General features: G+C 41.4%; 1 protein-coding gene across 2 annotated transcripts; it reads left to right on the forward strand.

Annotated features, from left to right (window-relative positions):
• Positions 1–1,893: 1,893 nt before the first annotated feature.
• LOC108410816 (WW domain-binding protein 1-like) lies at positions 1,894–10,585 on the forward strand. 2 transcript variants are annotated; one of them, XR_005130277.1, is made up of 6 exons: positions 1,894–2,054; positions 2,958–3,002; positions 4,573–4,687; positions 4,933–5,091; positions 6,061–6,861; positions 6,909–10,585. XR_005130277.1 is itself a non-coding variant. In XM_017682088.2 (5 exons), exons 1-5 carry the CDS (start codon positions 1,968–1,970, stop codon positions 6,798–6,800), a joined length of 1,146 nt encoding a protein of 381 aa, XP_017537577.1. In that variant the 5' UTR covers positions 1,895–1,967; the 3' UTR covers positions 6,801–10,585. The 2 variants fall into 2 exon arrangements, 1 of the variants encoding a protein (XP_017537577.1); XM_017682088.2 differs by having other exon boundaries at positions 1,895–2,054; positions 6,061–10,585.
• Positions 10,586–11,373: the final 788 nt, after the last annotated feature.

Here is an 11,373-nt window from a genome sequence, read left to right on the forward strand (position 1 = left end):
CAACAGGTCAGAAACATGACTGGGTATAAGAAGAGCATCCCCCAGAGGCTGAGGGGTTCACCACTCTGTGAAAGACTGCGCAAGAAAATAGTGCAACAATTCTCATTTCTCAACATAAAAGAGCAAAGAACGTTTGTTATCGTTTATATTTTTAGCCTTTACTAGTACACTAGCACATAATGAGATATTTACAGTCAAGTGGTTTCACTTTTGTTGAAAGGACAAAATAGCTCTTCTCATCTTCTGGGTTGCCGACTCCTGTTCTACCCACTTATCCGAGACCTTTCTTTACTTTTGGAAAGTAGACGTATATATTTCACTTAAAAAGCAAAGAAAGCAGACTGTACCTCAGCTCACTGGCTGAATGAAGTGGTTTGTGCTCACTGATGTCATGAATGTACATGTGGCACCATTATGACGTCCAATAACTCGATCAAAAGTGCTCAAAAATATCACAGTGGTGTTAAAATGTTTTGTGCAGTTCAGGGAATGAATGCATTCTTCTATACAAAATGTTCAAGCTTTTATGAACTATAATCTTGCTCATATTTTCCATATCAATCCATTTGTTTTGGACTTGCATGGGAGTACCCTCTGGCATTTGACAAACACGGAAGACTAACTGCAAATTTGGGGCAGTCGTGGGCTGGAGGTCAGGGAACTGGCCCTGTGACTGGAAGGTCGCCGATTCGATCCCCAGGGCCGACAGCACATGACTGAGGTGTCCTTGAGCAAGACACCTGACCCCCAACTGCTCCCCGGGCGCTGTGGATAGGGCTGCCCACCGCTAAGCTTGATCCTGTTAAGTAACTTCTTCGAACTAATACGTTTGCGTGACATTTTAAAGTAAAGTCAACTAAAATAAGTTCAGTGTTCTCTGCCTTAACACACCCACTTCAATACAGTACAGAGATGTTAACGAGCTGATTCGTGGGATCAGGTGTGCTGAGAGCTTGGAAAGCACTAATTAAGGACCGAGTAAAGACGGACAAACACAAACGTACACAAAACTAATGCAGCCCAGTGCGCGTGTGCTGGGAGCAGAGAAAGCAGTCAAATGTGCAGGGCAGTGGGCCTGTAGGACCAGAGCTGTAGGGTTAAAGATGCCAGGTGTTTGCTGTCTGTAATAACGCATGGAACTTTCTGCCTCCACGTGGACAGAATCAGTATTGCTGTCTTATCACACATTATCACAGGGGTCATCCCTCTTAAATGCAAAGGGTTGGTGTGGCTAGTTGTCTTTCCAGCCAAGCAAGAGAGCACTTCAATTAACTAATCAGTTGCTTGGCAACAGCCAATTTATTCAACAATCGGATTCAGCCCTTTGTGGAAAGATCAGGTACTACTACAGTGGTCACTAACCCTCCACCTGGTTCTCTAAGAGTGCTTTACGGTGCTATATAGAATCGTGAACACTCAAAGAACCTCTTGCATGATTTGCATAGCAAAATGGTTCTTCTAAATGATGGATAATGTGCTGTATATAGTATATAGCTGTATATAGAACCCTTTTTGATTTGCTTTCTTGTACTTAAAACTGAACACAGCACATTTCAGAAATCACCAGATGCTGTTTTACAAAGAGATTTTTATTTAAACAGTATTTTTTAAATCCTTTCATGGTGAATAGGTGCATGGAGGACATTGTAGTGCAAAATAGTCCCCAAAGAAAACTGCTTTTTTCACATTTATTACTATTATACAATTATCAGTATTACATAAAAACTCAAGACATGTAGATGCTAGCAGTTTTGGAGATAAATAAAAACACATTAACCACAAAAACACGCTCTGAATGACGTTGTTCACAGCTCAACCACTGACTTATGAAGAAATTAAAGAGTGGAACTCCTCTTTGATGTATGTACGTTATCTATACATACAAAAAGCAGTTCACAGGACTCCAAGAAGATAAACTGTGGGCTAATCAGAATGCAGTGGGTGTGGTTTGAGTGCTGGGCGGTGGGATGGGTGAGTTTGCTATGGGGAATAATGGAAGAGACAGAGCTTCAGTTCAGAACTGGACGTCTGCGTTCAGGTGGAACAGCATGGAGGTGAGTTTATAAACGATAATCACACTGCATTTATTTATCATTACTGCTGGTTACTTATGCTATAATATATCTTTAGGTTTCTGAAAAAATGTTACATGCGTGTAATTCATTATATTTTATGTTATGATTCAATGGACAGAGGTTGTATTGCTTTTTTCAAAACTATGAAAACTTCCACATTTAGCTGATGGTTTTTGAGCTTAATCATGCTGGAGACGAAGCAGAGGGAAGCTATAGTGACTGCAGTGAACACTGTTCTCTTGATTGTCTCTCATTCTGTTTTTAAACTAATGTTCCTTTGAGATGTGGACACAGGGAGTATGTCAGTAAAAGACCCACAGCTCTGATGTCTGTGTTCCTCTGACTTAGCGTTCAAAAGAACTAGGAAAGAAAGACTAAATGGTGCTTCATTAGTTTTGCACTGGAGCTTTGAGGCCAATGTGTCTAAGAATTAATGGGAGCTTTTAATCCATCAACTATCATGGTGCTACTTGCCTCAAACCGTGTTGAGTTGTCACATAGTCTAATGTGAATTGGTGGCGTTTACACATTCATTACTAGTTAGCTACATTAGACGAATAAGCCAGGTGTAAAACTAAAGAAGGAACATTTTGTCTTGCTTTAGTCGATCTAACTTTGCTAAACTATTGTTTTAAGTCTCGGCAAAGCTGTTTAACAAAGCTTCCATTCACTGTAGGGCTGTGTGTGTCTGTGTGTGTGTGTGTGTGTGTGTGTGTGTGTGTGTGTGTGTGTGTCTGAGAGAGAGAGAGTGTGTGGCCTCTATAGAGCCTTTGAAAGCAGAGCTTCTGCATTAAATCATCATTGTGCTTTCTGTTTAGAACATCATCTTTAATATTTCTTCAATGTTTAAATGGGTTTTGTGGATGGCTGGTTTACTTGTAGGTGACAGTGGCTCCAGATGATGCAGGAATGGGAACTGTGAACAAGGTAAAATCCTAAATGTTTAAAATATTGACCAGAAGGTTAGGATTAGGATTTTAAAATGCAATATTATATATAATATTAATAATATAACAATATATAATGATATAATAGCTTATTCCGAATGTTATACATTCTCATATTTAGGGACCATGAGATATTTAAACCCCTGGGTCTCCTGTTTTGGTCAGAGGTCATAATCTGTTTAGCCTAATGACGGAAACACAGCAGTTCTGCTGCGACCATCCAGAGGCTTCCTCCGAAGTTAGCTGTAGTCGTGGAAAAGGGGAAAATTTTGTTGAAAGGCCCAGAACTTCTCAGTGGTGTGAATAAGACTTTAGTTTCATTTGTCTGCCTAAAGGGGGAAGCTTTATGCTTACATTCAGGGTTGGAATAAAGGAAAGCATGTAAGACATATTGTGCTTTTTCTTTGCATATTAAAAAGCACATATATCTGATATTCTATTGTTCACTAGTGAAAAGGTGAAAGGGCACATTCTATGTCCTATCTGGTAAATTAGAATATTGCAGAAAAAATTCCACTTGAAAATGTGAGTTCCAGGTATTTCCATTTGAATGCAGTACATTTATGTCACAGTTAACACTTATCATGGGCTTTTTTAGAGCTGTGTATTCAAAGCATTGGTCAGGACCAGTACTGCACACTGTACATTAAAAAATAGGGTCAAAATACAAACAGCAGCACAAAGTTACAGCTAACTTTAATGAACAGTTAGTTTACCGTCTACCTGCTTCCAAATAAAGTACTTTATACCAAAGCTGTCTCACTGTTTATCTGAACTATGTCACTATGGATATGGAGCAATACATGCATATAATGTGATGTTAAATAGTTTCAGGGTTATTTAAGTAAGGAAGCAACAGATTGCTAAGCCATGATTAATTAACTGGCTTTAATGAAGGGTGGGGGCGGGGCTAGGGTGGGTTTAGGGGCAGCCTAAACAATGACTGATATTTTACCTGCCCTTGCTCAAGTGCCACTAAAGGCAAGTACCACATAAATGGGCTGGTCCTGGCTTGGAAGCTGTTGGTGCAAAACAAAGTAAATCTGACACATTCACAAACTAAGCAGCTGACAGGGCAACATGAAGCAACAACACAGCCACTTAAACAAACATGAGAAAAGACGAAAGAAAACAGACTTTACACACAGACCAGCGAGGCACAGGTGGAAACACCTGTTTCAAGTTCTCCTGGGAAATTCCTACTCAAGACTGTAAATCGTAATTACAACAAAATTTGCGTTCAAGTGGTTTTGGTCAGAAACAGGATGGATAGTCTGGGGTCAGGTTTAGAGAGAGGATGGACAGAGGATGGCACCACAGCAAGGTGGAAGACAACTAGGTGGCAGAGGTTTTGGAGTGGCATCTCGAGTGGCCAGTGCACCTCTGAAATCTGACTGGCCACCCCAGAAACCGTGTGCTTGTATGTGTTAGCGTTCATGTGCACTCATCTTGTAAATACGATGCTAAAGGTGGAGCCAGGATGAAAAATCCCTGATAATGTAACTGTAAAAAAAAAAACTGGTCTTTGTTTTTCGTTTGTGAATTCACAGGATCTCTTGTCCTTCAGCCTGACCTCGTGCCCTGGGATCAGCAGTCCGGCGTGTGTGTGTGAGGCAGGTCTCTGCTGTGGGGAAACAGGCTGCTATGTGTACTACGAGTTGTGGTGTGAGTGCGCACACACACCTGCTGGGAGCATAAACGGGTGGATGAATGAATGGATAAAAACATTCCTACATGTTTCTAAAAACAGAGCATTGGATTTCTCAAAAACCTCATCCATATCAGGAGTTGAAAGACCATTCCATAACTTCAATTAACTTTAATTGCTATTAATTATATTATGTACAGGTACTTACAGGCAGATGTGGCCTCCTATACTGATATAAAAATAAATGTATATGTCTCTGCAGGGTTCTGGTTACTCTGGACCGTTCTGATTGTGTTCTGCTGCTGCTGCGTGTTCAGACACAGACGGATGAAGCTCCGTCTCCAGCAGCAGCGGCAAAGAGAGATCGAGCTGATGGTGTATCAGAGAGCCTGCAGATACACACCTCCTCACCTTCAGCTCAGTAAGACACACACACACACACACACACTCTCACATTTACACACACTGATCTGCAAAGCAGTGCGCACTGTGCACAAAAAATACCCTCTTTAGAAGTAACTTGGTATTTGTTCTAGTTAAAGTCAAAAGGCTTCCAATCCAGCAAACTTTAGGAATCCCCTGCAGGTCACCAACAGATCCTCAGTAGATCCCCATAGATCACTAGGCCAATCAAGATCATTCATTTTTAGCAGACACTTAATTCCTAGGTGCCTTAAAAATGTCTGTTATGCAGTAAATTTGGGGGCAGTCGTGGGCTGGAGGTCAGGGAACCAGCCCTGTGACCGGAAGGTTGCCGATTCGATCCCCAGGGCTGACAGTTCATGACTGAGGTGCCCTTGAGCAAGACGCCTAACCCCCAACTGCTCCCCAGGCGCCGTGGATAGGGCTGCCCACCGCTCCGGGCAAGTGTGCTCACTGCCCCCTAGTGTGTGTGTGTTCACTAGTGTGTATGTGGTGTTTCACTTCACGGATGGGTTAAATGCAGAGGTGGAATTTCCCCGTTTGTGGGATCAAAAAGTATCACTTACTTACTTAAATATGCTCTAAATGAATATGTTGTTATAATACAGTGAGCTCGCTATTTTCTGTGTGGTGCAGCGTCATGAACAGGTGAGTTCCAGTAGATAACTCAAACCTTCCCAATGGATCCCTCACAGAGCCCATATACATCACACCAGCATTTCCTGCACACCTCTTGTAGATTCCCACCCTAGAAAACTTATAAATCACTCACAGGTCTTTCATACATCAGTGGAGGCTCTATAAATCTTCCCAGATCACCTACATATCTCCCATAGAAAGTCTCAAGACCACCAACAGAAAAACAAGTAAATATTCTTATAGCTGATCAGCCGAGACTTTGTTTTATGGTAAAAGTTTGCTACGAGGATATCAGACAATGACGCACACAAACTCTGTTTCTTTCCAGGTTATCTTGCTCTCTCCAAGCTGCCATCCTACGAGGAGGCGGCAGCTGACTACAGAGGTCTTCCCCCATCATACAGTGCTGCGTTTGGCCTGCATGGTGGCATTCTGCCCTCCTCGTACAGCTTGGGGACCTTCAGCTCCTGCTCCTCTGAGTCTAGCTCTCTCTTCTCCTCCTCTGCTCCAACAGACGAGATGCTAACCAGCAGTGCCACAACGCCCAGTGACTCCGGAGACACGTCTGGTTTAGGCCTGGCTCTGCCCACTTTGGTAGAAGAGAACACCCATGAACAGTCTGACTCCATGTCACCACCGCTGCCACACCCACAGGGGGTGGAATATGACTTAAATGCAGAAGGTGGTGTTGAGGAGAGTCCCAGAGTCACACCCTCTGTTCTTAAACACACAGTTTTTTCCTCCAGTGTCTGTGTGTTGGAGATTGAGCGAAGAGCAGATGAAGAGGACCCGAAGGAGAACAGCTTTCGTCTCCGCACTCTGACAGGCGACTCCGGCATTGAAGTTTGTCGCTGCAGGGTTATTCAGGAGGACGACGATGATGATAACGAAGAGGCTGAAGCGAGCGCCGTAGGGGGTGGGGCTGGGCTCGTCCACGACAGTGTGGACTGCTCATGCCGAAACCTGTCTGACCAGTCAGAGCTTCCAGGTGTAGACTGCAACCTTCATGGCTCTGCCTCCAAAAACCAGAGGATTGAGGACTCTGTTGTCACTATGGAATCCTCATGAAAACAACAAATGAGATTCCAACAAACAACAACCAAGTCATTGATCAACCTGACACACAGTTACTTATATAGAGTCCATGTTATACATTCTGTATGTTGTATGTAAGTCCACTGGGTTTTGTGAGGCAGTCGTACACCAGTGTGTGCAGGCCTAGATCATCCAGTTTTACTGGCTAGGGGCCCAAGCCAGTAGGGGGCAGTGTGAGCAATTATGACAAAATTCTAACAGCTGCCTTCATTTCCAGCACGAACTGAACGAGCAGGTACCGTGGGGGGAGAAAAAAAAAACAATTTCAACCTTATTGAATTTAATTCTAATTCAGAAACCCGACGCTCTCCACATCGTTAGTGAATACCAGCTTCACTGCCTGCTCCAATCACTGCTTAGCAGCTATTTTACTATTTACCATTACCTCGGTCAAGCTTTCAGTTTTTCAGCCAAAATTTCCTTGGAATTTATTTTCAATTTGAACTTGAAGCTCAGTATATTTTTAAAAATGTGCCTGGGAGCCCCTGTAAGAGTGAGACCTCATATGCCGGCAGAGAAATGCGTTTTCAGGCTGGGTTTACAGGCTGAGCAGCAGCGGCTGTGAACGGTCTACTTTCACTAAAAGTTATCAAGGGTAAGATATAAATGGTGCATAAACATTTTTCATGCCCACCATAGCAGAAGGTTTTAGTTTAGGACGCTCCATTGTTTAGGTTTATAGGTATGCTGGTGTTTTTATTGTTTCTGTCGTGTCATTTGGAAACTGCTGTTTCTATTGCCTGTAGGCAACAAGGGGCCGATGGACACAGTCCCTTCTGGATGAAATGGACAAGAAGGTGATAACAGGATTAGCCTAATAATGCCAGACGAGGTGCAGCCCATTTCAATTTTTATACTTGAGAGCAAATAGACAAATTCATTAAATAATTATAAGTCATTTAACTTTCAGCCACATAGGAAATATTCAGTTCAAGAGTATTATTATCATTATCAATATGATTATCAGCATCATTATTATTATTATTATTATTATTATTATTAGGAGTGCTGTTCACTTGGGTAGGTTAATTAATAATGTTTTCAATCCACAATGCATTGTAGATACACATGCTCTTCAAGCAGTGTGAAGGGTAAATTGGGGCATGGTTGGAGATGATGATGGTGATGATGATACATTTAGATAACCTGGTTTTACTTTTGTTTGCTGTAAGCCTGCAGCTTTCTAGTGCACAGATTTCGTGTAACTTGCTGTGATGTCATACAAAATGTCCTGAACATGGGAAAGAAGTTTCCAGATAGGGCTCCATCAAACATTTGTGCCAGGGGTCTATAATTTGATGAACTAGGACTGAGTGTGTGATATATAGTATCTTACAGCTTAGAATGCAGATCAGTCAAGCAGATTTTAGGATGGAGAATACTATTTTAGAAATAATATTGTAGGGTTTACCGCTGTTAAGACAGACACACTCTAAAGCATTTTGAGAGTTAAACCTAAAGTCACGTAACTAATGATTTGTGCCCTGGCAAGCAAGAACCATATTAGTATTCGCCCTAAAGACTGAATTTTGTCTGTCTGGTGTGCGAGTCTCCATCACTCGATTGTTTTCAGTTCAAATCGCACACACAGCAGCTGATGCAGAAACAGTGGAGCAAGTGATGTGTGTGAATAGTGGGACTCAGTGACTGTCACACAGCATGACATCACACACACACACACACACACACACACACACACACACACACTGTTACGACCCGGTCTAGGTCAAGCAGTAACAATATGAAAGAGTGAGATGTGGTGATGTGCGTGAGAGATGAAACACCAAACGCAACTATTAAGTTCAAGACTGTATTATGTGACTAAGACAAAAACAACAGTAGATTCGCATATAACACACACACACACACACTCTCTCTCTCTCTCTCTCTCTCTCTCTCTCTCTCTCTCTCTCTCTCTCTCTCTCAGGACAGCAGCTGCTAGCCTCCATTGGTGTCGCTCTATTTGTCATGGCTGACAGGCTTAAAACCCCACAACTCCTTTCTGCAGTGAAATGTAATGAATTTGCATGTTTTTAATTTTAAAAATCCAAACTAAGATTCACACCACACAGTCAAATAATGAAACTGTGTATCTCTATGGCCACCTAGAAATAGCCTGATTAAGCCAAATTGATCTAACTGACCAAAACCTCTAGAGGAAACAGTTTAGCACTGCCATCTGACCAAGGTTTGCCATCTTTAAAAACCTTTTAAAAAAGGTTTGACTTTTAAAAAAGACTTCTTTTTTATCCTGTAGCAGCTGATATGCAACAAATAGTTCTGGCAATGGTACACAGATGTACTGGCTCTCTGAGCAGATGATTATAGTCCAGCAGGTTCTTGGTGTCAGTGTATGGAACGCATAAATAATTGGATGAGGCAAATGATTCTTAAATTAAATAGGAATAAAAGAGATTTTGTGTTTGGCATATGAAACGGGGGGGGGGGTCTAAAAACAAAAGACCAAGGTCTAAAGCTTGGCATACTAATAGACTCGGATCTCAGCTTCACTAACTATCGTAAAGCAATCAGTAGCGCTGCATTATGTCATCTTAAAGATATAATCATAGCCAAATGTTGGGTGGCCTTACAAGACGAAGACAAACTCATCCATGCTTTAATCTCTGACTTCGCAAAAAAACTAAACAGCTACAGCTCAATTAGAAGCCCTATTGTCACAGTTCCTCTGGAACTACAGGACAGAATACATCACTCCACTGCTAAAATCTTTACCCTGGTTTCCAGTTGGTCACAGAGTAGATTTTAAAGTGCTGCTGCTGGAATATAAATCGCTGTGGGGTTTAGGCCCATAATATATCTATGATATTTTTAAAGAATATAAACCATGTAGTTCTCTTAGATCCATGCATTCTGGTCAGCTAGTCGAGTCTAGAGTCCAAATTAAACGTCCCAGCAGACCTTAGATGTGCCCTAAATGTAGAGATTTTTAAATCTTGGTTCAAACGTTTCTCTTTTCAAGTGCCTATTATTGAATTTGCCAATGCGCTTTGTTTTTAGCTCAGTTTTATTTCGAATTGCCCTTGTTTGTACTTCCATTTCATTTTCTTTTATTTCTTGAAGCTATTGCACTTTCTATCTCTTTAGCTCTCTCTTAGTCTGTTCCATTAGTTTTACTCTTTGTCTTTTTTACATTTTTCAAGGCTAATCCGACAGTCTGTGTATCCTGCGTTTAACCAACTCATCATCTTGCTTGCTTAGGGTCCTGGAAAAGGCATAAGTCTAAAGCCTCAGTGCATTGGTTGTCTTAGGTTTCTCTCAAAATCATTTACATTTATGGCATTTGGCTGACGCTCTTCTCCAGAGCGACTTACGATCTGATCAATTTCCACAGGTGGGCGAAGGCGGTGTTTGGGAGTCTTGCCCAAGGACCCTTATTGGTGTAGGTTTAATTGACTTGGAGGTTAAATTCTAACACTGTCATCCCAAAGATTCACAAATACCCTACAGATTCTGCGTATTGTTTTGGCTGTTCTTCCAGTGAAAGCTGGTAAACTGGACGCTTCACAAGCAGTTGCAGCTCACAGTTAACACAAACGACGACGACAGCTTACGTGGTGCACAAGATTTAACAGGCCATCTTTTTCTGACTCACCTCATGAGACCTAGTTGTATTGTTTTTTGCTCTTAAGCATTTTGTCTTTATTTTTGATGTTCTTTTTGCTTTTATTTCTGTGATGTCTGTTTAATTGTCTTTGGATATGCATGAAATATGCCATAAAATAAACATGCCTGCCTTGTGTCTGCGTCTGGCTGAATTTGATGTAAATGTTTCACATCATTTTGTAAATTTAGTTTACCTACAAGGTCTGTCATCATTTTTATTTCTTAAAGATTTCCCAGCCTTACTGTAACTATTGTATCTATAATGTGCACAGACTATACTTAACATTTCACTTACACAGCCACGACTGCAGTTTGTGTGGTTTTATGTTTTATTTTTACTACATAACTACATTGGAATGAACGTTTCTTGTTTCTAGTGGTTGAGGGCGGAGCTTCACGATGCCAGGGCAAAGCTGGCACAATGAGTGGGAATTCCTTTCTTTATAATTATAAATGAGTAAAATGGACACAAAGTCCTTCCGATTGGTTAGGTGTGAAATGTACTGGTCTAGATAAGCACACTACAAGCTCCCTCAAAGAAAGTTATTATATGGAGTTGTTAATGCAGTGCCTGAGGCTTGAGTCATGGTGTTGTGATATTTTTTAAAAGGTTTTGGCCCAAAATATATTTTTAAAGTCCATTAATAGCAGAGAGGTATGTGAAGAGCATTGTAAGGCAAAATAGTTAACATTTCCCAAGAAAAAGATTTACTACTATTAACATTAGATATAATTAATAGACACTTTTTAATCCCACAAACGGGAAATTTCACCTCCACATTTAACCCATTCGTGAAGTGAAACACCACATACACACTAGTGAACACACACACACTAGGGGGCAGTGAGCAGCCCTATCCACGGCACCCAGGGAGCAGTTGGGGGTTAGGTGTCTTGCTCAAGGACACCTCAGTCATGGACT

The sequence above is a fragment of the Pygocentrus nattereri genome, chromosome 5 (assembly GCF_015220715.1).
Source record: "Pygocentrus nattereri isolate fPygNat1 chromosome 5, fPygNat1.pri, whole genome shotgun sequence".
Classification (NCBI taxonomy): domain Eukaryota; kingdom Metazoa; phylum Chordata; class Actinopteri; order Characiformes; family Serrasalmidae; genus Pygocentrus; species Pygocentrus nattereri.